This window comes from Nyctereutes procyonoides, unplaced genomic scaffold (genome assembly GCF_905146905.1).
Source record: "Nyctereutes procyonoides isolate TBG_1078 unplaced genomic scaffold, NYPRO_anot_genome, whole genome shotgun sequence".
NCBI lineage: Eukaryota > Metazoa > Chordata > Mammalia > Carnivora > Canidae > Nyctereutes > Nyctereutes procyonoides.
The window spans coordinates 17,088,787-17,115,647 of record NW_026575160.1 but is presented as its reverse complement, the minus strand read 5'-3'; the positions used below and the strand labels follow the sequence as shown (position 1 = coordinate 17,115,647).

Genomic DNA, 26,861 nt, shown 5'->3' with positions numbered 1-26,861 from the left:
CTAATTTATCCAGCTTTCAGAACAATCTCAAATACCCAGAATGTGATTGTGGCTATTTTTAAAGAGGTTACTCTCAAGTAAACTAATTGATAAGAACAGAGTTATTCAACATCTTTCTGCCACACTCACTGGGTCAGCAAAATTTCAGCTCAATACTTCTTATCTTCTGAATCTATAGTACTAAAACTGACATTCATAATAATGACCCTACAAAGAGAGAGAGGCGGATTTATTTCTTCTGAATTAACAAAAGTAGTAATACATGTTGAGAGGAGTTCAATGTATCCTCATCCACTGAAGTTTGTGCACCTCATACTGTATATATCATTTTGATTCCAGGACCAGAAGGATCTTAGAAATCATCGAGCCTCATCTCCAACCTGCTACAGGGCTCTCTTCTGCAAAATGGCTGGCAAGTCATCATCCAGCCTCCAGTGGAATATTTTCAGGAGCAGGAAGTTCATTGTTCCCTGGGGCAATTCATTCCATCCTCAGACAGCAGCTACTATTAGAAAGTTTCACTCACTCATTTCTCTAGACAAATGATTAGAGAAATTCTATTCTATGCAAGACTTAATCCCAACTGCTATGCGGAATACAGGAAAGATTAAAACCCAGAGGCCTTGCTTTCTAGGAGTCAAAATATCTCCCCAAAAGTAATACACGTTGATAAAAGTTGGATTGACAGGGCACAGTTCAGACCAAGATCTTTTTTCCAAGTGATCTGCTAAATATTTTTTTTCACGTTAGCTCCCTGGACTGCAAATTGGCATGTTCGGGTAATTTCTTCCCACTATATTAAAAAAAGGGGGGGTGAGAGGGGTGCCTGGGTGGCCCAGCGGTTGAGTGTCTACCTTTGGCTCAGGGTTATGATCCTGGAGTCCTGGGATCGAGTCCTGCATCGGGCTCCCTGAAGGGACCCTGCTTCTCCCTCTGCCTATCTCTCTGTCTCTCATGAATAAATAAATAAAATATTTAAAAGAAAATCTCCTCCCCCTATAATAATAGTGTAGGATAAATATGGTCTAAAAACAAATACTAGGGGATCCCTGGGTGGCTCAGCGGTTTAGCGCCCGTCTTCGGCTCAGGGCCTGATCCTGGAGACCTGGGATCGAGTCCCACATTGGGCTCCTGGCATGGAGCCTGCTTCTCCCTCTGCCTGTGTCTCTTGTCTCTGTCTCTCTGTCTCTCCTGAATAAAAAGAATAAAATCTTAAAATAAATAAATATAAAAACAAATACTATATAAAAAATAAAATGGGGATCCCTGGGTGGCGCAGTGGTTTAGCGCCTGCCTTTGGCCCAGGGCGCGATCCTGGAGACCCGGGATCGAATCCCACGTCAGGCTCCCGGTGCATGGAGCCTGCTTCTCCCTCTGCCTATGTCTCTGCCTCTCTCTCTCTCTCTCTCTCTCTCTCATGTGACTATCATAAATAAATAAAAATTTTAAAAAAATTAAAAAAAATAAATAAAATAAAATGATCACTAAAATAAATATTTTGTCATCCAGTACACAGAATTTGCTAAGTGCTGTAGGCCCTAATTAAGAATAATCTAAATGAAGTCACTGGTGGAATCTTACCTGATCAACAGCGTCTCCTAAGCGCATTTTTCGAGCAGATTGTCCGCTGACTTGGGCTTTTGCTGAATACAAATAAAGGTGGAGGTCTGCCACATTCTGAAACTTAGGATGTTCCTTCTCACTGGGATCTACAAAGTGCTCAATTTCTGCCATTGTGAATTCCCTGGAAGCAAAAACATAAGGGATAAAAAATAAACAAGACCCTTATTTTCAACTTTACAATGATATAGGCCCTCATACTACAGGAATCTCTTACAAGAAAATTGTTTCCTAAGGGAATGGCAAAAAAAAAAAGGTTGGATTAAGTTTGTCTGGGTGGCTATTATTTTAAACATATTCATGAAAACTTTACAACTCATTTGAATAGTATTTTAAATAAATATAATACAATCAAGCGTCCCTCAAATATTAATAACTCTTGTCTAATGACAAAGATTCTTTACTTGCCCAAATGTTAGTCAGTCTCCTGAACCTTTCCTTCTATGCCCATCTATATACTTCCTTGTAAAATTCAGTTTTAGCAAGAACCCTAATAAGTTATTTTATTTTTAGATTTTATTTTTTATTTATTCATGACAGACAAAGAGAGAGAGAGGCAGAGACACAGGCAGAGGGAGAAGCAGGCTCCACACTGGGAGCCCGACACAGGATTTGATCCCAGGACTCCAGCATCACGCCCTGGACCAAAGGCAGGGACTAAATCGCTGAGCCACCCAGAGATCCTGATAAGTTAGTTTAACTAGAAATCCCCTCCCACCCCTCCAACCCCCCCACCCCAGCTATGTGATCACCTTTGATATCTTTTTCGGGTCCGTCATCCTCCACCATCCCCTAGGTGGTATCTGATCACTCTGGCCTGTGTCCAGCAAGATCCTATTAGGTTGGTTTAGCCAGAAGCCCCCTTACCTTGGCCCTGATATTCCCTTTTAGTAATTTTATAACCACTGACTCCACTCACCCTGAGCCTTGGCTATGAATCCTCTCTTGCCTATACTATATTCAAAATTGAGCCCTGTTCTATACCGATCTCTTTTCCCCTACTGCAATAGTGTTGAATAAAATCTGTTTCTACCACCTTAACTATTGTCCATCTGTTTTTCCTTCCATACTAGTCACAACAACAAAAGATTATTACTTTCAATGGAAAATAATTTTTATGGGCCCCTGGGTGGCTTAGCTGGTTAAGAATCTGCCTTCAGTTCAGGTCATGATCCCAGGGTCCTGGGATCAAGCCCCAACATCAGGCTCTCTGCTCAGTGGAGATCCTGCTTCTCCCTCTCCCTCTGTCCCTTCCTCACCCTCCTGTGTTCTTTCTCTCGCTCACTCTATCTCAAATAAAATTTTTTTAAAATAAAGAAAATAATTTTTAAAGAAAAGCTTGATACAGTTTTTAAATATTAGGGAAACTTAAATGTTAGACACAAAAAAGAAATGACATACTGGATAGTGACTTCCAAATAAAATGATTTTCTTTTATAGCACTAGCAAGTCTTTATAAATACATACTAAGTGAAGTTCCTGATATTTCCTTTTCAAAGAATGGGAAATTAAAAGTGAAGTGAAATTGTTCTTTAGAGCTTTTATAGTAGTTTGGTTTCTTACTTTTTATTGCTCTGAACAAGTAAATGACTGATAATGGCACCATACAGCTGGCTTCTTTAGAGTAACAGCTTTTTGAATAAAATGTTATTCAAGGCAGAGGACATAAGACATGAATTGAACAGGCTTGCATCAAGCTAACTGCATAATGATGAAATAAATATGCATATAGTAATGGTTTCCCAAAGAGATTTCTCTGAATGGTAATTAAGTAGCTATTGGGGGAAAAGTATTTTAAGTTAATTTTATGAGTCAAAATCAAATCTCTCTTCTTTTAACGCATTCCTCCACACACATTTACTAGTGCACTTTCATGATTATCTCAGATGTTTTAGAAGTAATGAAAAATTGCTTAAATGGATTCTAAAAATACATGAAATGCATTGCAAAAGAACTCTGATTTTTAAAATTTTTATAAGTATTTCTTCTTTGGTCCTACAGCACCTATATCTTGTCTTTCAACCACTACCAAACATCATCTGTGTGCAGAGAAATATGATAGAGACAAAGAAGCACAATGTCTGTCCTCACATACCTTATAGCCTGGCTGATAGCAAAAGAACATCTAAAATGCAAGATATCAAAATAAGGGCCCTGCCCATAATCCCCAGATAATCTGCTGCTAAAGCCTTTCCATCTGTTCTGTCAAATAATCCAAGCTCACAGACAGGAGATGGAAATCAACACCAATGATGATTTTACCAGCGGTCTCTTGTCTGAGTTCAGAGACTATACCTGAGCTGTGGAGAACTACAATACATATAGTCTACAAGACAGAAACAGCCAATCAAAATAAAATAGATTTTTAAAAATTTCACATGAACAGTCTAATACTCCCAACCTAAATAAAAGAAATCATAGCCATGCAAAGACTAATCACTGGACAACTCTAGAAATCAAGAAAGAAATTACAACACTAAACAAATCCTAGCCTTATCTGTGGAACAAAAACCATGGGCATACTAGCTCATGGAAATGAGTGGACTTCTAGTCAGGATCTTACAAATGTATGTAACAAAAAACCAGCCAGAATCCAGACAGGATGCTTTAAAGTGAAAATGGCCAAGGAATAAAATATCAAGAAGCTCCACAGACCTTTTACCAGTTACCTCCTAGGATCACTCCCCAGTTCTGAGCTGCTTTGTCAATTTACCACTTTCTAATCCTCAGGCCCCAGGTTTTGCCTTACTTCATGGTCCTTCTGTAACTTTCAGGAGCTGCTCTATATTATATAAATCCTCTCCAAAACACTGGCTTTAGACAAAGTCAGCCTTACCGGGCTTCCTTGGTATTTTGAAAGCATGCTTGCAGACACTACTGGAACAGATGGAAAGCAAAAAACAAAAAGAAAAAGAGTGACAGAAAAACCCAGATGCCAGGAAGTAGAATAAGACTCAATCCTGACAAGTTTTTCATTGTTATTATAGGTGATTCAAGTTTCTGAATACCTCTTCTTTCTGCATGAAGGCAGAATCACTCCCACACCATTTCTCTAAGTCGTGTAAGGTCCTTCCTTCTCTGTGCAGTCTCCCCTTTCTTGACCAGAAAGCTGACCAATCACAGGCCTGAAGAAACAGTTTGGACAATACATAGGGGTGTTTCCTCAGCAGGTGTCATGGGGATTAAAAGATGAAGCAGATGCTTTGGGTGCTTTGATGTAGAGTCAGTGGCTGGGATGTACTATGACAGAAGTCTGTGATTATACTGAGTAAGAAAAGAGAGGAGATGGGTGGGGTGATGGAGCTGTAGAAAATCCTTCTGTAGTCTAAGATAGTTAAATTTACCTATGTATCTTATTTTTTATATGGAATTTATTACATCAAGAGATGCTATCAGTAAGAAAATACAAAGAAATCACAAAAAGCTTAAGTCATAAGCAGCTAAATCACAGTAAATTTCTTTCTTTTTTTTTTTAATTTTTTATTTTTTTTATTTTTTTTTTTTTATTTATGATAGTCACACAGTGAGAGAGAGAGAGAGGCAGAGACACAGGCAGAGGGAGAAGCAGGCTCCATGCACCGGGAGCCCGACGTGGGATTCGATCCCGGGTCTCCAGGATCACGCCCTGGGCCAAAGGCAGGCGCGAAACCGCTGCGCCACCCAGGGATCCCCTCACAGTAAATTTCTAAAGAAAACTATAACTTATTGCTAATATGCCCTCCCACACATTCCTGGATACATCTGGCAAAGAGAGGTTATTAGAATAGAGACAGGTTTCTTGAGAAGCAAGCCTGCTAGCTGGCCTGCCATACAGGCACCTCAAGTATCTGGAGGAATGTCAACTGGTTATGGAAACACCCTTGGCCCAACTCCAACAGTACTGTTTGCCCTGGACACCCAGCTTGACTCTCCCCTCATGACCATCACCCTGTCCTCACCTCACCCTAGAGTTACATACATCACCACTGCCAGAAAATGCCTTGGTTTAGACAATCAAGATCTTGCCATCCTCCAAACATATGATGAACAAGGGTGAAAGATCATTTTGAAGCAGGTGAGAAACGTGATCTATTCTTTACCTTCCTTCCTTTCCCTCCAAGTTCTCATTAGTTACTCACAACTACCTGATGTCCCAGAGATTACAAACAAAACATAATCTTTTGGACCAAATAAATACATGGTCATGCAAAAATGAAGCAGAATTGTTTCAACACAGAAAGCTTCCCTTTTCCACTCAATGCCAAGCTCATTCATGAATTTTACTGGAGAATTATATGGGCAGTACCTGACTCTGATCAGTCCAGATCGAGGGGAAATCTCATTTCTAAAAGAATTTCCAATCTGAGCAGCAGCAAAAGGCAACTTTCCTTGGTTGAATTCCAAAAGTCTCTTGAAATTCAGGAAAATCCCCTGTGCAGTTTCTGGTCTCAAGTACCTATAAATTTAAATAAATCAGACTGTTAGAAGGAAAGAAATTATGTTTTCCAAAAATCAGAAACTCTAGACAAATCCTAAAAGTCTAAATATACTAATTTCACACAAAACAGTACCTATACTTTCTAAAGAAAAGTTTTAAGAGTATTTTCCTTGGTAGCAAACATTCTCAAGCAAGTGTCAGAGCATGAATCAATCAACTGGTATGACAATACTACTATTAGAAATGTCTTTTATTTCATCAGTCCAGTGAGTCAAAAGTCAAATACCACATCTCTCTTAATGTCGCTAAAACCTAATTTATCATTTACATGGAGGCAGACAATAATTCAGATTCTTCTGAAAATAAGACTCTAAATATATGCCTGTTAACCCACATATTAGAGAATAGGTGAGTGGCTACAAAGAAGCCAGTATAGGCTCACACTTAACATTAGAGCTCACTCATCACAATCATCACAACAGGCAAATTTCAACGTTTTCCTTATCATTTTCTCCTTTGGTAATTCTACATTTCCAGCCAGAGGCTTCTTCTCTTTTTCTCCATATTTTAAAGATACAACCAAGCAAATAAAACATGATAACCACTGCCCTCTTCTCAATTTTACAGGAAATATTCTGTGCAAAAATATCAATTAGGAAAGCTTTCCCAATAGCCTACTTCAAAATAAATATTTTATGAAAAGAATTTTAAAGAAAAAATAAAATATAGTTGTACCCTCTTCTCACTCTAACACACCAACTCCTCATTCTGGTGGCCCTTTCCAGATTTCATCCAAAAGAAGTATAACTACAGTTTATATACATTTAAAAAAAAAAAAAGCTGTGAGATTTTCAATTTTTATTTATTTATAGGTAGACTCTACACCGAACATGGGATTTGAACTCATGACCCTGAGATCAAGAGTCGTATGTGCTATCAATTAGCCAGGTACCCCTATGTGCATGATTTATAAGAAGAATGTATAAAATTATGTATTCTTTATTTTTCCATTTTTGAAATAATCACAAAAATTTCTCATATTTAACAGTTGCAGAGTATTCTACTAAAATGATCCACTTTACTATAACTTATATACTCATCTCAAGTTTTTGGACAGATAGGTTATTTCTACTTTGAATCTATATAGTCTTGATAAACATAGCTTCCTTTCCTTTTGAATTATTTCCTTAGATAAATTTCCAGGAGTGGGATGATAGGTCAGAGGGTCTGGCCCACTTAATGACCTTCTGTATGTACTGCCAAAATGAAAGGCTTATCTTTGGACTCTTTCTATAAAATATCCCAAGTCAACACAGTATGTGACTAAAATAATTCCAGTAATACATTCTGTCAAAATTTTTACCATTCTTTCATTTCTACTCCGAAAACATGATCTATCTAGATTCATCTAACAAAAGCCTACCCCTACCCTCTACTACCCTACAATGAGACTGTAAGAAAAAGATCTCAAGTTATAAAGTGAAATACTTTGGCTAAGTTTGTTAACATGGAGAAGAAATCTGTAAATACACATTCTAGTTCTGGATCATACTGTAAACAGTTTAACAGCTTTCTTTACTGTTAAAACCACATCTTTTAAATAATAAGCTAAATCTAAGTTGTTCAATATGGTAGACCACTAGTGAAATGCCTGTTTAAATTTAAATTTAATACATTTCAAAGTTGAGGTCCTCAGAAGCACTAACGCCATTTCAATGGCTCAACAGCCATATATAGCTAGTGGCTACCATACTGGACAGTACAGATTACAGAACATTTATACCCCTGCAGAAAATTCTATTGGACAGTGTTGATCTATACTAAATGGTTTCTAAGTCTCCTTCAGCAATAAGTTCAATGACTTTCAAATCATTCTTCAACTATCTCTCCTACCCTATACAGCTATCACAAGACATAATTATCACAGACCTGTTTATTTTGTGGCAAAAAAAAAAAAAATCACATACACACACACACACACAAAAAAAAATTCATTCAGAAATAATTAGAAGGAATGCATTTAAGAATATATATGTCATTATTTCTCCTTACTATACTTATCTATACTTTCTATATATATATCATTTTTCAAAAAATTTCCTTCATGACTGATTTGATGTTTACTTTTTATTACAAGCAATTTTAGTAATTTAATTACATAAAGAATAAGTGATACATACATACCCAGGCATGTTTCCTCCAGGCCCAATGAAGGTCTTGAACATTAAGTTAAAAGATACTGGAGGGGAGAGATCATTTCCAGTATTGGGGGATTTTACATTATAGTTCACAAAAAGATCCCCAAGTTCTTGCTGTCCATAGTTATCAAGCTAAAGGATAGGCAGAGAAAATAACGTAAAAGACAGGAAAAAACAGAGCATAAAAGTATTGTATATATAAAACCCATCCATCATTAAGTCACCCAAAGTAAGAACATCCAAGTTAATCTAACCTTCAAAAAACTCAAATTAAAACCATAACCAGCTCATACACACTTTTCACTTATCAGTTTTACCATTTACCACTCTAGAGAAATGGAGTATCTTTCTGGGACTGACCTAAAACTCACATATTCATCATTTCACAAGGGAAGATAAAGAAAAATATCTCTGGTTCAATTATAATACTCATTGGCAGGAATCTGAAATCATATAAGTAAGTTTTCAAATTTAAATTTTATGACTCTGTATATTTAAGAGTCAGGTACATACCTCTGTCTATCAATTAAATGTGCACGTACCTTTTCTTTCCCACTAAATATTAAGCTCTTAGAGGTAAAAATTATTTCCTATTCGTGTCTACTTATTCCAGTGTATTTCAATTTTTATACAATGGTAATCATCGTGAAACCCTCTAAAATGGTGCATGACCTCCAAGTCAAAAATCTCAAATGATTATGACAAACCATTTAATACTGAACAATATTTAAAAGTTAAAAAAAAAATCTCCTAATAGAAACAAAATCGATAAATCAACTCAAGACCATAAGAACTGAGGCTCTGGAGTCAGAAAAATGTGGATAAACTGCCCAACTCTACCATTTACAGATTGCGTGACTCAAGAGTAAATTCTTACCTAACTACTCTGAGCCTCAATTTGTGTATCTGTGAAATAGGGAAATAGAATCTACTTTACTATGAAGATTAACTACATAAAGTACTTAGCATAGGGCCTGGCACACAGCACATGCTATACCACTTACTAAGTGTTTTGCCAAAATATCTGATTGGGCCTCTAGGCCTGACTACCAAATTATAAGTAATGTAGACATAAAGCAAAATTTAGTGATGTAGAAACATCACTAAAATAATACAGTCAGCTAAATCCAGATAGTAGAAAACACTAAAGAACAAATGACTCAAAAAAAAAAAAAGGTCTCAACTTCAAAAAATAATTTTTTAAATGAAAATGAAGGAAAATTAGAGATGAAGAACCTACAGATTGCAAGAGATTTAAGAATTATACCAACCACTCATAAAGTATGGATTTAATGTGGATCCCAATTCAAACAGAAAAAAACTGGTTAACATTTGAGAAAATGTAATACAATGATGTTATAGATGTACTTCAAAATAATCCCGGAGAAGACGACAGGAAAGCAGGGAAGGATTCAACAAAATCTGATAAAACTGTAGCAGGTTCATGAGTATGTAAGTATTTAATAAACTATTTTCTATTTGTATATGTTTTGAATTTGTCATAACAAAAAGTTTAAAAAATGACTTAATAACTGGTACATGCAGAGATGGGTCAGCACAAATGGAGAGAGAAGAAAAACAGTTCTGAGCTGCTGAATCCACATAAAGGAATAAAGCTCTTCCTACCAGAGGGTGAATCAGTGCCTTTTAAGGAAACCATCATGCTGCATAAAGCTGAAAAGGAATCACAGGCACTAACAGGTGGAGAAAACACTATCATTTGATCAAGCAAACAGATGGGCCTTTGGCCATAAATCCACCAGGGCCATTACTGAGTACTGGACCACAGTCTCCAAATTTTCAATAAAAGTTAGTTACATTGACAGCTTGTACGTACATCTGATATGGCAAATCAAAAAACAGATTGCTCTCTGGGGCACCTGGGTGTCTCAGTTGGTTAAGCATCTGACTCTTGATTTCAGATCAGGTCATGATCTCAGGGTCATGAGATTGAGCCCTATTTTGGGCTCCTGCATTGGGCTACACACTGGGTGTGGAGCCTACTTAAAAGTCTCTCTCCCTTTCCTTTTGCACCTTTCCACACCAGCACATGTGCATTTTCTCTAAAAAAATCAAAACCAAAAAAATAGATTGTTCTCCTAAGACCATGGATGTGTGATGAGACAGTCAGTGTTCAAACTATAAATGGCTTAATAAACCAGCTAATTATAATTACTTCCTGCTCTGACAACTGACTCAAAAATAAATGAAACTGGGATCCCTGGGTGGCGCAGCGGTTTAGCGCCTGCCTTTGGCCCAGGGCGCGATCCTGGAGACCCAGGATCGAATCCCACGTCGGGCTCCCGGTGCATGGAGCCTGCTTCTCCCTCTGCCTGTGTCTCTGCCTCTCTCTCTCTCTCTGTGACTATCATAAATAAATTTAAAAAAAAAAAAAATAAATGAAACTGTTAAGATCAAAAACACATATTCACAAAATCTTAGTAAGTCTAACATTCTAAATGGGAAACAGTAATTTAGGGGTAATTAGCAGGGCTTTTCATTTCTTCTTTCTAATAAAGGTCATGCCTTTGGGAAAGAAAGGAAATGAGAAATGAATGTTCAGCTGTAATGGTGTCAAAATCCAAGAATTGATTTACTAAACTATGAGCAACAATACTAAAGCAATGAGCTTCAAGCAAAGGAAAAATATACCTCACAAGAAGAAAATAAATTGGTAGATGAGTCAACAGCCAAATTAAGAGTTTCTTTCAATTTAAATGAGGAAGGAGAAAATTTCTTAGCTACTGTTAGAAAGCCAGATATCACAGGGAGAAAAAAAATCAGCGTATTTTTAGAAAATACGGCAGCAGTTGAAAAATACCCAATAAACTGTCATGAGAAAAAAAGCAGAGATAAGGATTCCTATATATAGCCTCACCTATTTATATACCAATATAAAGAAAATATTTATAAATACAGCACGGGTTTCTGTGTGTATGCATGTACATTTTTGCCCAAGTAAATAATATTTAAGAGGTGAGCCTTGGTGGACCTCATGATCAAATATGGTGTTGAAGAAATGTACTTTGCTTAAACGGATACATGAGGTGATAATATATATACATGGACCTGTGCATCTTCCTGGGGAAAAGAGGTGCAGTTTTCATAATATTCTTTTTTTTTTTTTAATTCATGAGAGACACAGAGAGAAAGAAAGAGAAAGAGAAAGAGAAAGAGAAAGAGAAAGAGAAAGAGAAAAAGAGAGAGAGAGAGAGAGAGGCAGAGACACAGGCAGTGGGAGAAGCAGGAAGCAGGCTTCCTGCTAGAAGCCTGATGTGGACTCGATCCCGGATCCCAGGATCACGCCCTGAGCTGAAGGCAGGTGCTCAACTGCTGAGCCACCCAGGCATTCCTCATGATATTCTTAAAATGATATGTGACCCAAAACAGGATAAGAACTACTTCTGATATAGAGGGTATTCCTGCTCTTGGTAAAAATCAGAACATTATTTCTATGGTCTCTTTTAAGTCTTCCCTAAACTTTGCCAACTTAAACAGAAGTTAAAAAATTTTTAGTCTACAGGAAAAGCAGGGGGCCTGCTCATCATGTTTTAAGAATAATACCACGTAGCCAGGGTCAGTGCAACCAGAAGCAAAGTGGCTGATGAGACAGTGCTCAAAAGAGATCTGCCCCAAAATCTCCACATCAAGACTGAACACAATTCATCACTAGTCATGCCTCTGGTTTTTGCTATTAAATCCAGAAAATTGGTTTCCAAGGAGACAGAACAAATTTCATGCCTATTTACACTGAATTGCTAGTTTGGGGTAAAATAAAGTGTTAGTCACAAAAAGTAGAGAGAAAAGAAAACAAAAATTCAGAGAGAGACAGAAGGTAAATTCCCCTTCCTTACAATCGTGGCCTGGGTCAGCACAATGTGGAATTCAACAGCCACTAAACACTGAAAGACAACACCTACCTGAGTTGCTATGATAACATCTCTAAAGTACTCACCTGAGCCAAGACACTTTCCATCTCTGATTTCTTCTCAGCAGAACACTTCTTATCAGACATCAATTTCTGTAAATGAGCTACAAGAACAGTGTTGGTACATGTCAATTTCAATCAATGGATAAAAGGACAATGTACTTTGAGTTTCAGTGCTGGAAAGGTAAGAAAATGAATACAAGGATAATGTTCTTACTTTATATAAATTCCATGGCTGATTTTACAGGGAGAATCGTGATGCTACCTTGATTCTTTTGCTAACTTAGAATTTCTAATTATCATATACTACTTTTTGTTAAATAAGGGTCTTGGGTTGTATAGGCATACCTTGGAGATAGTGTGGGTTCAGTTCTAAACCACCACAATACAGCAAATATTTCAATAAAGCAAATCAAACGAACATTTTGGTTTCCCAGTGCATATAAAAGTTGTTTGCACCATACTGTACTCTGTTAAATATGCAATAGCATTGTATCTTTAAAAAATGTATACTTTTATTAAAATATATATTACTAAAAAAAAATGCTAACCATCACCTGAGCTTTCAATGAGTCCTAATCACTGAACACCATAACAAATATAATAAAGTTTGAAATATTGCAAGAATTACCGAAACATGAGAGAGACAAAGTGAGCAAAAGCTGTTGGAAAAATAGCACTGACAGACTTGCTTGACAAATTGACCTTTGATTTGTAAAACACATAGTATTATAAAGCACAGTAAGTGGAGTGCAATATGAGGTCTGCTTGTATGTTTAATTACAATCTATGCACTTTACTCTGTGTTATGCCCAAAAAAAATTTTAATAGAAAAAATGAGTATACATGCTGCCAAAGCAAGCTCATAGAAAAAAATGAGAAAAATTTAATCTAAACCCTTTGTTTTGATCATTTTTACTTGGAAGAACATTTATCTGAAGTGAAAAAACCATACCTTTTAAAAGATGGTCAGCACGAAAACACTCTCCATTTTTTACGTCTTTCACCATGAAGTCTGCAAATTTGTCTACATGGCCAGAGGTCCTAAGTTAACAAATGCCAAGCCAATTTGTTATTTTCATACAAATTAGTACATAGACTTTACCTCCTAAGACAATAGTATATCATGCTTAAATAGTATATCATGCATCTGTGTATATCAAAGATGGAAGCTCATATATATATATATATATATCGCGATACATCCATGGTAGATAATAATTTAGGCCAGAGAAAATTCTTCCTCAAATCTATCCCCACCCTTTCCCCAAGCTCTTCCTTTCCACAGGAAAAAGACTTCAACTGGATTACACTCTTTTACAAGCTGTCATAAAGTACGTGCTATCTTGCAGAATCAATTAATTCAAGAGTTAAATCAATTAATTCATTACGTAATTAATTAATTACTATTGCTTAGATCCTATTACTAGTGATCTAAGCAAAGGTCAAAATCATGGGGAACTTGACTAGGAAAGAATTCATGATAAATTCATGATAAATCTTAAGGAAAGCATCTTCTGCCACTGAACACTATATGGACACTGGTATTATCTCTTACACAGTTCCTATTAGTGGAGCAAGTAGCTAAGGAAAAGGTTGTCTTGATCTTTTAGATCCATCATCAGGAATTCATCTTGTTTTTATTGGCTGAAATTACTGAGAGAGCCCAAAGGATCTAAACAGTGCAAATGGGCTCTTTACCAGGCAGCATTAAATGAAATGATGAGGAGCACCTGGGTGGCTCAATCAGTTAAGCGTCAGCCTTCAGCTCAGGCCATAATCTCAGGGTCCTGGGATCGAGCCAAGCATCAAGGTCCCTGCTCAGCAAGGAGTCTGCTTGTCCCTCTCCCTCTACCCTTCCTCCCCACTCATGAGCACACTTGTGGGCTCTGCCTGTCAAATAAATAAATAAAATCTTTTAAAAAATACAATGAAGTGATGAGAGATACAAAATGTAAGAATTCTTCTTTCGTTTTATATTCTACAAATCCTGCCCTGATTTCAATGTTAGTAGGAATGACCTAAATTTCTGTACTAACACTTCAGCACAAATAGTAATTATAAGTGTATACACACCTTTGCCCAGAACTTCTAAAAACTTAGAGTAAGGAAATAATCACATATACACAAAATCCATCAGGATGTTCAATGGACTCAAACATCAGAAACAAATTTTTTTTTTTTAAGATTTGAGAGTGAGCACGCACATACATGAAAATGAGGGCAGGGGTGGGGGTGGGGGGGAGAGAGACACACCTCACAGAGGCTCCCTGCTGAGCACAGAGCCTGACGTGGGGCTCAATCCCAGGATCTTGAGATCATGACCTGAGCTGAAACTAAAGAGTTGGCCGCTTAACCAAATGAGCCACCCAGGTACCCAAGGAACAATTTAAATGCCTACAATATGGCACTAGCTAAAGAAACTGTGGTATATCTATGAGAAAATATTATGCTGTCATTAAAAATGCTTTAGAAGAATATTATTATTTAATGATATAAGTAAATGTTCTCCTATATTACATTAAAAAAGCAGTGTGCTAACACTGATGTATATACAAGGACTTACAAAGAAAGAAGACAATAAGGATAAACACAATAATTTTGACATGGCTGTCTATAAACATTAGGTGTATATTTTTTCTTTATGTTCTACATTTTTACAATGAATATGTTTGGTAATCAGAAGTGCTTAAATACACATATTAATGAATTTCAGCCGCCAAAGTAGAAATCTTACTTTAAAACTGGCTCAGGAGTGAGCATGGTACAATCAATCTCCAGGATCTGTTCCTCTTGGATAAAGTGCTGCCTCCAGGTCTGAATAATATTGTTCTTCAAAGCACATCCAACTGGCCCAAAATCATACAGACCACTAACACCTATAAAATATGAATAAGGAACTTTACCTTGTCACTGTCAGCAAATGAAAGCGAGGAGACATGAGAAACTGTAAAACTTCATATATTCCCTAAAAAGGTATTAAAGTCAATAATTCAAGCCCCTCAATATAGAAAAGCCTTACTTCCAGCTAGCTACAGAAGTAAAATTAAAAACTCTTGCTTCATTTACTATCTCCATATTAAGGATTTCAAGTAGGATTAGTAAAAAACTAAAGGGAAAAGATGTTCCTCCATATATGAGAAACAATGAAAAACAGACTACAGTTTTCTGCCATAAAACTAACTTGTTGCATCAGCTGATAACAATGATGAATTTTAGCACCCAATTCTCTAATTTATTCTTGGATATATGAGCCACTATTTTTAAACTTCAAAAAGTTAAACATTTAGAGATCTGCTTAACCAAACTCGAATCAAGTTTCAATGGTAAAGTACTGAAAGTCTAACACCAGTATAATGATCTCCACTGACTATGAAAGATACTACTGCACATTTAATCAGTGAATTATCTTTGCCTATACCTTCATACAGTGTTCAGAAGGATGCAGATTTACCTACATATCCATGAAGAATGTTTTCTCCTGACAGTTGCCATGAAGAATAATCTAGGGACCCTGGCTTATCACTGCCCTTGTGTGGAGAGGCATAGTACAGTAGTTCAATGTTACAACGGCCCTGACTGCTCCTAAGAAGAGTCTATCTGATAGGCACAGGGACATATTAAATGCTTACTACTTGGCCTCCTAACAATTCCCTACATCCTAATGGAAAAAAGCAGTCTTTGAGAATAAGTAGAGTAGAAAGAAATAAACAGATTTTACACCAAGTGGCCAATTTTAAACAAACAAGGGCAAAATACTCTGTTTTATGTGACCTGATACAATTAGGTATCAATTGAAAAGCCAAGTTTTTTTTATTTAAGAATATTAAACCAACCAACAACATAACTGCTCTATCATTAATCCCCTACCTCCATAAATAGCAAAAGCTTGATCGTAGAAAAACCTCCTTTTCAGGGTATCTTCCATTTTTGCTCTGTCTACAATGTCATCTTTGGGTTGTAATGCTAGCTCCTGTAAGGGATTTTTAAATAGAAAACGTGTGATTAGGGATGAGAAGAAATATTAATTTATATATGTGAATTCCACTGATTCCGTAGCCAAATTCAATATAAAATTTAACAGACAAAATTTTGATAACTTTAAAAAATAGAATCCTTAGGTTTTTTTCCCCTTTTAATTACAGAAAAGATACCTTTAATTATTTAGGAATAGGAAGACTAAGCTTACTTAGATGCAGATACTGATAAGCAATATCTGAATTTTTAATGGATCACTGTAGTGAGACTTGGAACTCCAAACTATTTCAGTTTGGTGATGGGAGATTTATTGTTTGAAAGATTTGAGAAGAGGCATCAGATAGATACACCCTTTCCTTAAAAGAAAAAATATTTAATACATAACCATTATTTCCAAGCATAGAATTCATAAGGAAGGGCAAGAACAAAACAAAACGAAACAAAACAAAGAGCAAACACAATGCCTTCCAGGGAAATTCATGAAGTGTATCAAATCCAGGATTCTGGGGAGGGGTAGGTCAGAAGTCATAGAGGCTTCACAGACAACGTGATGTTGTAAGAGATGATGTGAAAGCATGAGAAATCTGCCAGGTAGAGGAGGAGAAGCCATGCTGGATAAACAGAGATAAAGCAAATGATACTGATACTTGCTCAGAAACTTTTTTAGTCTTTCCCACCTAAAGAGATTAAATAAAGATGAACAATCCTGTACCTATTTACATTCCCCTTTTAGGATCCCAAGACTCACCTTTGCTTCCAGAACCCTCTTCCGGGCTTTGAGCTCAGCTACAGCTCTGTCTACATCTACTTGGGGTGCTTTATCTTCTTTCAGTTTTCGTACAAGATCTCCCTAAGTCAACAAAGACAGTTTATATTCAGGATTGGTTTCAAAAGTCAAAAAAGTAATGAATGTGTTTTTAAGCATGTCTTTTTAAAAAGTATCTGTGTAAGAATGTTTATTATGTGAGATGTCATTATAAATAACTGAAGGTCTTTGCCCTTAGCATTTATAATCCAGCAAAATACACAAAGTATACAAATAACTATGTTCTAAGGGTGATTAGTACTAGTGTGCTTTTTTCTTTTTGAGAGAGGAGACAGGTGGAAAAGGAGGAGAGGAAAGCATTGATAAAAACTATGAAACAAGGTTAGTACTGAGAACACAACCAATAAATAAACGACTCTCCCAGGCGGCCCGGGGGGCTCAGCGGTTTAGCACCACCTTCAGTCCAAGGCATGATCCTGGAAACCCCGGGATCGACTCCCACGTGGGGCTCCCTGCATGGAATCTGCTTCTCCCTCTGCCTGTGTCTCTGCCTCTCTCTCTGTCTCTCAGGAATAAATAAATAAAATCTTTAAATAAATCAATAAACAAACGACTCTCCCCTCTCCTGAATCTCTCTCCTACCTACAAAAACAACCCTTTTGGTTTCCCACCTACTTTGACCATTTCTTCTTAGTCACAACTGACTCATATTCCTCTGCTCTTTTCTTGGTAGAATTTTTCCTTGCTAATTACTCTAGAATACCGCATTCACTTCCAACAACCTACCACCTGTATACTGATTCCCATACTCATGGTAATGTGGTGAAATAAGTAATCTGAAAACGCAAACAAACAGAACATTACCTACATGACCTAGGAAACTTCAAGTCGAGAAATTAAAGTTGTCAAATTGATAGAGCCTTTGAGTTCCCAAAGGAAGTAACTGCCCTCTAGAGAAGCAGACCTTCCACACAGGCCTTTTAGGATTGCCACAGATCAAGGTAACCAAAATAATAAGCACTCAATTCAAAATTTAAAAACCCATTGCAGAAAAAAGCCACTATAGGAGAGACTCACTGGAAATGACAACAGAATTAGACCCTCGAAAGTATTAAAATGATCAAATACAATTGTTAAATGCTCAGGACATTAAAAAAAAAGTCAAAAACAGGAGCAAAGAACAGACTATAAGAAACAATCAGGAAACTTGCAAAAGAACTGCACAGGTTCAGGTCTAAAAGAGACAACAAAAGGGTGAGGAAGGGGCAAAATGGGTGAAAGGGAGTGGGAGATAGAGGCTTCTAGTTATGGAATGAATATGTCACAAGAAAAAAAGAGCATACAGAATACAATCAATTGTATTACAATAGCATTATATGGTGACAGATGGTAACTACACTTGCATAGCATAACGTATAAACTTGTCAAATTACTACTTTGTACACCTATATAACATGTGTGTCACCTACACGTCAAAATAAGTAAATAAATAAATAAGCAAAGAGAAAACGAATCACGTAGATCATCTAGAAATAAATCACTGAAATTAAAAACTCACTGGACAGGTTAAATAGCAGATCAAAGTTTAAGAGAGAATTAGTGATTTACAGTACAGATCTAAAGAAATTATCCATGCGTAATCCATTTAATGGAGCAGAGAGACAAAGATTTAAAAGTACAAACAGGGCAATGAGACACAGAAAAAAGACAGTCTGACACTCATCCAACCAGAATTCTCAAAGAAAATAAAGAAAATCCATAAGAGGTTCTATTTGAAAAGATAATGAGGGATGCCTGGGTGGCTCAGCGGTTGAGCATCTGCCTTCAGCTCAGGGCGTGATCCTGGAGTCTCGGGATCAAGTCCCACATCAGGCCCCCTGCATGGAGCCTGCTTCTCCTCCCTCTGCCTAGGTCTCTGCCCCTCCCTCTGTTGTCTCTCGTGAACAAATAAAATCTTAAAAAAAAAAAAAAGATAATGACTATGAATTTTTCTATAATTGCTCAAACACTTGAATTCTCAGATTTAGGAAGCACCATAAAATCCAAACAATATACAAAACAAAAACCTACATCTAGACAAGTCTGTAAAACATTGTATTTATGAGGAATTAAAGACTTTTTAGAGGTTTTATGCCCTCTAGCTAATTGTGAAATCCTGAGCAAGCTGATACCTTTTTGAGCTTCTTTCCTCAACTGTTCAATCCTCACTGAACTGATGACAATCCTCACTGAACTGTTATAAAGAGTGAATAAAACAATTTAAGTACGATATTTTAAATAGTACCTAACAAACAGTAGACACAAAAAATTATAGTTATCATGCTATAAAACACCCCAACTTTGAAGTGGCTGAGTTACTTTTCAAATACTTCAAATCCAACTAGTTTATAACTAAATTATTTTTCTCTGCCCTACACTTGTTCCTTCTTTTCCTTAAGTATTGCCTTCCATTTGTTAACAACAACCAAATCTACCATTTCCCAAACAAGAAACATCAAGTTATCCTTCTTTATCTCCAATATCTGGTCATTTTCAAATTTCAATCTACTCTCTCCCTTTTATACCCCAAAATGAGATTGCTAAAACATTATAAGGTTCTCATCCAAAAGTGTCTATGCTAAGATACACCGCAACCTACCCTAATTCATGTCATTTCTCTCCCACCTTTGTAAATCTTTTCACAAGCACAAAGCATTTCTAATTTCGTGACTGTTCCTACTCCCAAGCCTTCAATAATGTTTACTTTCAGGGTAGATATTTTGTATGAATTTCATTGTTGGAGAATAATGGGGAATTCCAAAATATCTGATGTAAAAGGGGACACTGCGTGCGTCAAATATTTGTTGACTGATATCACAACCTAAACCTAGCAAAGTACAAAGCACTTATGATGCAGTAAATATCTACTGACTTATTTCTTTACTCACTCAGTAGTTCTTTTCCTTTCCTCTACCTATCAGAACACCTATCTTACAAATGTTCACTAACAGAGCTTTTGATGAGGATAAGAACTCTGTGAGAGCCTTTGTTTTGAAAAGCAGCAAATGGTAGTTCTTTTTGAATGTCTGAAAGTAAGCAAGTAGTTCTGAATATCTATCTTCCATGTGTCAAAGGTTAGCACTCCCACACACTTAATCTACCTTTTCTTTTGAAACTTCTAAGAGAACACTAGCAAGCAAAGCCACAAGTAAGGGAAGGAAAATTTTTAAATAAATTCCCCTAAAACAATTTTTTGGGGGTCTTTTAAGGTTCCAGCACAGAATACATACAACAAAGAAAGTGTAGCTATTAAAAAAAAAAAAAGAAAGTACGAGGACTCCTACACTGAGTTAATCCTCTGTAAAACGCAGTAAAGAAATAATAAAAAAAAAGAAAGGAAATAATCATGCTTCTCCTAAATAATAGAATAATTAAACCATGATTTATAATGATCCAATCCTGAAAACAGAAGAATTGGAGGTGATCTAAACATGGAATACAGATAGAGTCCTATTTTCTAATTCTTTTTCTCCCTTCTCTGTTCACCACTCAATTATATTTTGGGTTGTGCTTGCATGCATGCATTGGGTGTGCTGAATGAAGGTGACATGAAATATCATGACTATCTCTAAACCACCCTTAAGATAAAGTTTAGTTCCTGGATAAATTCCTACCATAAAGACATATATTAGAACTAAGAGCCTGCAATCATTAAACAGAGTAGCTATTACATAAATCATTCCAAGGGATCTTCTTCACAGATCCTTCATATATATCATGGTACATATTCAGCCAGCCAAAAAAAAAACCAACAAGAAAACATTTCCTCACCTAGCTTTACTTACACATATGTAGGCAGAAAACTCTTATTAAGATTGAGTTCATCTCAGATTCCCAAATGTTTTATAATCATTGGCAGAAACTTCATAAACTTTTCATTTTCCCTTTGTGAATTAAGCAAAAGCTTTAGTGGGCACTCTTAGTATAGAAAATCAAAGCAGAGAAAAATCCAGGGCTCTTCACCCTAAGTCTTATTACTACTACAACGATGTGAGTTTCATCTGTCTTCCCAATCACAGCAAAAGAAAATTTGAAGTACTAAAACACAAGTAATATTATTCACACATCTATTCCTACCATTAGCGTGGAAGACAGTAAATCATTACAAAAGACCTCCCAAGAAAGCACTAAAAAGGCTTTTCTAGCATCCTATCTCACCAAATTCAGACATCAATCCTCCCCTAAAGGTGCAGAATGTTATCAAACTGGCAACCACAAGAAAATGTGAGCTCCATGCCAGCAATGGTTTGGTAAAACTAGCATCCCAATAAACTACAATCATCTCAGAGCAATACCTAAGTTAGCAAGAACTTACTCACTATATGTACTGTTGGCAGCATTCTCAGCACTTCACATGAACTATCTCATTTTAATGTTTTCCTGAACAGCTGAACATCAGCTAATAGATCCAAACTCTAGAAATACAACTACATTTTTTTTAAAGATTTATTTACTTATTTGAGAGAGAGAAAGAGAGAGCTGGGGAAGTGGGGCAGAGACAGAAGAGGGAAGGAGATAATCTTAAGCAGACTCCCCACTGAGTACAGAGCCTGACACAGGGCTTGATCCCAGGACCCTGAGATCATGAGCTGAAATCAAGAGTCAGACACTTAACCAACTGAGCCACCCTATAGCCTACACTTTTAGGGCTTATAGGTGCCCTGTAGGCTACACTTTTATAACTAGACACAGCAACACAAAAATATACAAAGGTATAAAGAGACCCAACCAGCAATTCTGCAAAAACATTTATCTTGACAGTTTAAAAAAAAAAAAAAAGTTTTACAACAAGTTAAAAAAAAAAAACAAAAAGGTCCTTCTTGGCTGCTTTTCTCCATATTAATTACTATGGTAGAGCATCAAGCAATATCCACCAAAATCATTTGAGTGACCTCTTAATTCCAAGCAATGAAACTGAAACTATATCACCAAATCTCTACACCAGTTCCTCCCTAAATCTCCAGATCAAGTGAAAGTCATCTCAATAGATCCTGTTTGTATTGAGACTTGAGATACGTATTTCTTCAGCTACAGAATCTCACTTCCTGTTTAGACAAAGCTGGGGGTGGGGAAGCATTCTTGACAGGAAAGTGTGATCAACACAATTAAATGCTGAAGATAGGTAAAATGATAATCATTGAAAAGTACCTGTTAGGGTTCCAGACAAGGGCAGTAGTAGAGCCAAAGGCAGAGAGCAGTGGAAAAAATGAATGAATGAGAAATGAGAAAGTGGAGACAATGAGAGGATAGGAGAAAACACTGAGCTGTAAAGGGAAAAACAGGCTGAGGGGAATGGGAGCTTGTGGGGGGCTGCATTCCAGACAAGGGCCCAAATCTGTCTTCATATAAATCAGATACTTCCATTCCTCTAAAACATCAGTTCCACAATTTCTTGGTCTTAGAACCTCTTTATACAGTTAAAAATTACTGAGGATTCCAAAAAGTTTTTGTTGTTGTGGGCTATTTCTACCAATTTTTACTATTTTAGAAATTAAAATGCAAATTTAAAATATTAATTCATTTAAATAATAAAAGCTCAATATGTGCCAATGTGCTAACAGTAACATTTCTGTGAAAATAATTGTATTTTCCAAAACGAAATAAAAAGTGAGAGTGGGTTTTATAATTTTGCAAATCTCTTTATTTCTAGCTTAACAGAAGATAGTTAGATTTGCATATCTGCCTCTCTTGCAATATACCATTTTAATGGTGAAGTATACAAAGAATATCGTAAGTTAGAAAAGGGAGAGTTTTAAAAGCTTTTTGAAATAACTGTGGATATTCTTCTTTTAGACTATACCAAAATTCTGACAAGTGGTAGTTTCTTAAAGGTTATTTCTAAAGGTTACCAGCAATGTGAAATTGGAAGCTATACCAATGAACTTTTTATACTGTTACATTAAATCCATTAATGTATCTTAGACTCTGAATAAATCTTTTACCAATACTTGATTCTATAACATCATGCATTGATCATTTGGAAAATATTACATAACTGAGTTATGTAAATCTTCTAGATACTGACCCATTTATTACACTATATCAAAAAAAGTACATTTGTTAATAACACTACTCATCCATCAGAAAAGTCTGTTAAGTACTGTGAAGCTGCCAAGCTCATGCAGCAGGTAAGGTTTCCAACATTCTAAAATTAACCAAAAACCTGATTCAAGTATTGCCTACAAATACTATCAGTTGTTTTCTTGAAATCACAGGCACACTTCACTCATTTTTCAGAAAATGAATGCTTAGTATCCAAAGTGAATTAGACAAATAGTGTTCCATGAAAATAAGACAGTTCAGCTTGCAACTCAAACAATCATACAAGTGTTTTTCCTCAATCATATTTCTGTATGCTTTATGCATATTTCCATTTTGTCACACAGAACACCAAAAAGGTGTATGAACAAAGGTCTGGATTTAATAAAATTAATAATTTTTGCTGCTCCATCAAAGACACTCTAATTTTTTTTTTTTTTATGATAGTCACACACACACAGAGAGAGAGAGAGAGAGAGGCAGAGACACAGGCAGAGGGAGAAGCAGGCTCCATGCACCGGGAGCCCGATGTGGGATTCGATCCCGGGTCTCCAGGATCGCGCCCTGGGCCAAAGGCAGGCACCAAACCGCTGCCCCACCCAGGGATCCCCATCAAAGACACTCTAAAGCAAAACTTTTTTTTCTTTTTTAACTGTTAGGTTGTAACAGAGAATATGACTTAGGGTCCTCATTTGTTTAATGCTAAGGCAGTTTTATCCACTACTGCTTTTACATCTTCTGTGCAAATAACACTACAGTAAAAAATGAAAATAACATTTCAATTTTATTATGAAAATGGCTTTGACTTTAAGGACCTCCAAAGGTTTGCAGATCAGAGAACCACTGCCCTGGAGCAACTGTTCCCAAGCGAAGACACTCCAAATGGAGTTTTTTCCAAAATATGGTAAATGGGAAAAAAAAAAAAAAGACAACGTATTAGATCTTTTTTCAAACCTAGAGCTATTAAATATTAAAACCTAAATAAAGATTTAAAAAATTTAATTAAAAATAAAATAGGGGATGCCTGAGTGGCTTAGTGGTTAAGTACCTGCCTTCAGCCCAGGGTGTGATCCTGGGGTCCAGGATCGAGTCCCACATTGGGCTCCCTGCATGGAGCCTGCTTCTCCCTCTGCCTGTGTCTCTGCCTCTGTGTGTGTCTCTCATGAATGAATAAATGAAATGAAATGAAATGAAATGAAAGAAAGAAAGAAAGAAAGAAAGAAAGAAAAGAAAGAAAGAAAGAAAAAGTTAAATTCTCTTCCAGCTGACACTGGAATCTGTGCAATTCAAGGTTCCAGGTAGCTAACCGATACACGGGTGGTCCTGGAGAAATAGAAAAAGAACTCTAACTTACAAGAACTAACTTACATCTTCAGGGAAAAAAATCTGAAAAGTTCTCAACACAAAACAAAAAACCGGAGCCAACATAAACAACACACTAAATAGTAATCACATCAGAAGGTCGTTGCGGGATCAAAGTTTACTGCAGTTAACTAGCTCCACAGTCTTACTACAACATGGTAAGGACACTTTTGCGCTGCAGTTTCAGGCTAACGTGGCAGAGGGAGGGGTTTGGGTGTGTGTTTTTCCAAATTAGATGTAGTCTCCCTCCTCAAGTAAAGGATGTGGGGGGGGGGGACTGAGAGTTACAGAAAGGACAAAGGAACCACACCTCATTGTATTTGGGTAGGGTGCCGCGAGGGAAACAGAAAACAAGCATACACGGTAGTCTGATATCAACAACAAGGAAAAAATCAAGCTTATAGTGAAATTTCAAGAGAAATACTTATTGGATCACAGGCTCTAAGTGGAGAGGAGTCGACATCACAAAGTGGCAGAAATCTGCTTAATTTTTGGCAACTCTGCTCAAAAAAAAAAAAAAAAAAATCATTTCCGAGGCAGGGTTCCACCCTCCAGAGCTAAGGCAAGTTATTGCATCAGGCACTCGCGCGGAAGAAACCCCGTTTGGTATTCCACTACTAGGTCACCGACACCCGAGTCCTGGGCCAAGTTTTTGGCTTTTCTTGCCTCCCTGGATGTGAGCATCCACTCGAGCTGATCTTTTCCCTCGTCCTCCCTACGTTCCAATATTCACGCGGCGCCCTAGGAAAAGGAGGCCTGTATTGGATCATCAAGCCCTCCAGCTCACGAAACTTGCCCCCACCCCACCCCAAAAAATCAAAACATCTCAAAATGTTCCATAAGGAGGATGGATGGCTGACTTCACCCAGGTAACTCAGCAACATTTTACAGTCCTCCCAGGTCGGCGATGCGTAAAGCTCACTCAATCCCAAACCGTCTGTGCCTTGGGAACCCGGAGAAGATGACAGGAGCGAGCGAAGGGCGACCAACTCCCATCACGATCAGAAAGGGAAGTTGGGACACCCCCTCTCCACGTTTCAAATTATTTTCTCAGCCTCCTATGGGGCTGAGAACTAAGCACCGAGTGAAGGGAGATGTCAAGGAGGAAACGCTTGATCCAAAGCATCCCGACGATTTAAAAAAAAAAAGGGGGGGGGGTGTCCAGCAATAAGAAGACAGAACCGACAGCTCCGCCTGTGACCCGGGATGAATTAGGACCTCGCCCCCCGGGTGGCACAAAGGGTACCGCAGAGGCCGGAACCCTGGGGCGGGGGATACTGGGCTAGGCCGGGCGGTGGGGGGAGCGCACGGGCTGCGGCCCCGCCCGAGGCCGGAGGGGCGCACACGCGGCCGAGGGCCGGAAGGAGAGCAGAGGGCGAGCGGAGGGCCGCGGGGGTCGGAGGGCACCCGAGGGGGCCCCGCGAGGAAGGACCCGACGCACACGGGGACCCGAGTCCAGGGCGGCGGAGGCGAGGAAGACGCCGGGGCACCAAGGGCTACCAGCGGACGAAGCAGAGAGGTACCTCGCGGGGGTGGGGGCGTGGAGCAGAGCCCCGGGCCCCGGGGAGCGGCGAATGCCTGTACCTGCTGGCGCACCGCAAGCCTGAGAGGGGCCAGCACCTCCTCAGCCCCGGCGCCGTCCATGCTGCTGCTCCGGGCGGCGGCGGCGGGGAAGGAGGCCGCGGCGCGGGCGGGCGCGCTGAGCGGCCGGCAGGGCGGGAGAGGAGCGGGCCGGGCCGGCAGCCGGGCCGGCAGGGACAGCAGCAGCGCGGCGCGGGCGGCTCGGAGCAGCGCCGAACGCGGAGAGGGCATGAGCCGGCGAGCCTGGGCGGTCCGGGGCGGGCGGAAGCGGTGCGCAGGCGCGCAGGCGCGCAGGGCCCGCCCCTCCCACGAGCATGATGAAATCGCCGCGTAAACGCCGCGGCGCGCGCGCAGCCGCACATTCCGCACCCCACGACGCGGCGCCGGCTCGGCCGCCCGCAGATTCGACACGGGATGCGCGACCCTCTCTACCTTGGGCGCGCTGGAGGGCGGCGGGACCTCAGGGGACACCCGGCCGGCAGATCTGCACGAAGATGGGCCGGGCCCCTCGCCCGCCACTCCGGTAGAGCGGACCGAGACGCGCGAGGACCTCCGCAGCACACAGGCTTTGGGCGCGGATGCTGGGGCTCGCCCGCGGGAATACACACGTCTATACAAGCCTCCGAACACATCAGGGACGGAGAGTCCATGTTGCTCAAGCCCTCCTGCTCCTCGTATGAAGGCACAAAAGAGGTTAATGATGTGCCCATTTTAACACACACCCCACCCCTGCCTCGACCTCATGGAAATAGCTGGGGAAAGGCGGAGGAGATGCGAAGGGCTTTTTGGAGGTGAGCCCTGAGCAACCTTTGTAGGGTGAGCAGGATGTGAACCAGCAGAGATGAGGAAAGACCAAGAAACAAGATAATGCAGGGAGGGGAGTGGAGCTGAGCATCCAGGTGCCTGCGATTCCCTCCGCCGCCCTCCACCAGG

General features: G+C 38.7%; 1 protein-coding gene across 1 annotated transcript in view; it reads right to left on the bottom strand.

The window, feature by feature from the left end:
• The window catches only part of GARS1 (glycyl-tRNA synthetase 1), a 43,315-nt gene extending 17,124 nt beyond the window's left edge, over positions 1 to 26,191 (bottom strand). The window contains exons 1-9 of the mRNA XM_055314591.1: positions 25,932 to 26,191; positions 16,890 to 16,991; positions 16,034 to 16,136; positions 14,901 to 15,042; positions 13,119 to 13,207; positions 12,191 to 12,267; positions 8,222 to 8,367; positions 5,906 to 6,055; positions 1,582 to 1,744 (exon numbers count right to left, since the gene is read on the bottom strand). Coding sequence (XP_055170566.1) covers positions 1,582 to 1,744; positions 5,906 to 6,055; positions 8,222 to 8,367; positions 12,191 to 12,267; positions 13,119 to 13,207; positions 14,901 to 15,042; positions 16,034 to 16,136; positions 16,890 to 16,991; positions 25,932 to 26,159 — 1,200 coding nt within the window. The 5' untranslated portion in view covers positions 26,160 to 26,191. The remainder of the gene's footprint in view (positions 1 to 1,581; positions 1,745 to 5,905; positions 6,056 to 8,221; positions 8,368 to 12,190; positions 12,268 to 13,118; positions 13,208 to 14,900; positions 15,043 to 16,033; positions 16,137 to 16,889; positions 16,992 to 25,931) is intronic.
• Between the last annotated feature and the right edge of the window lie 670 nt (positions 26,192 to 26,861).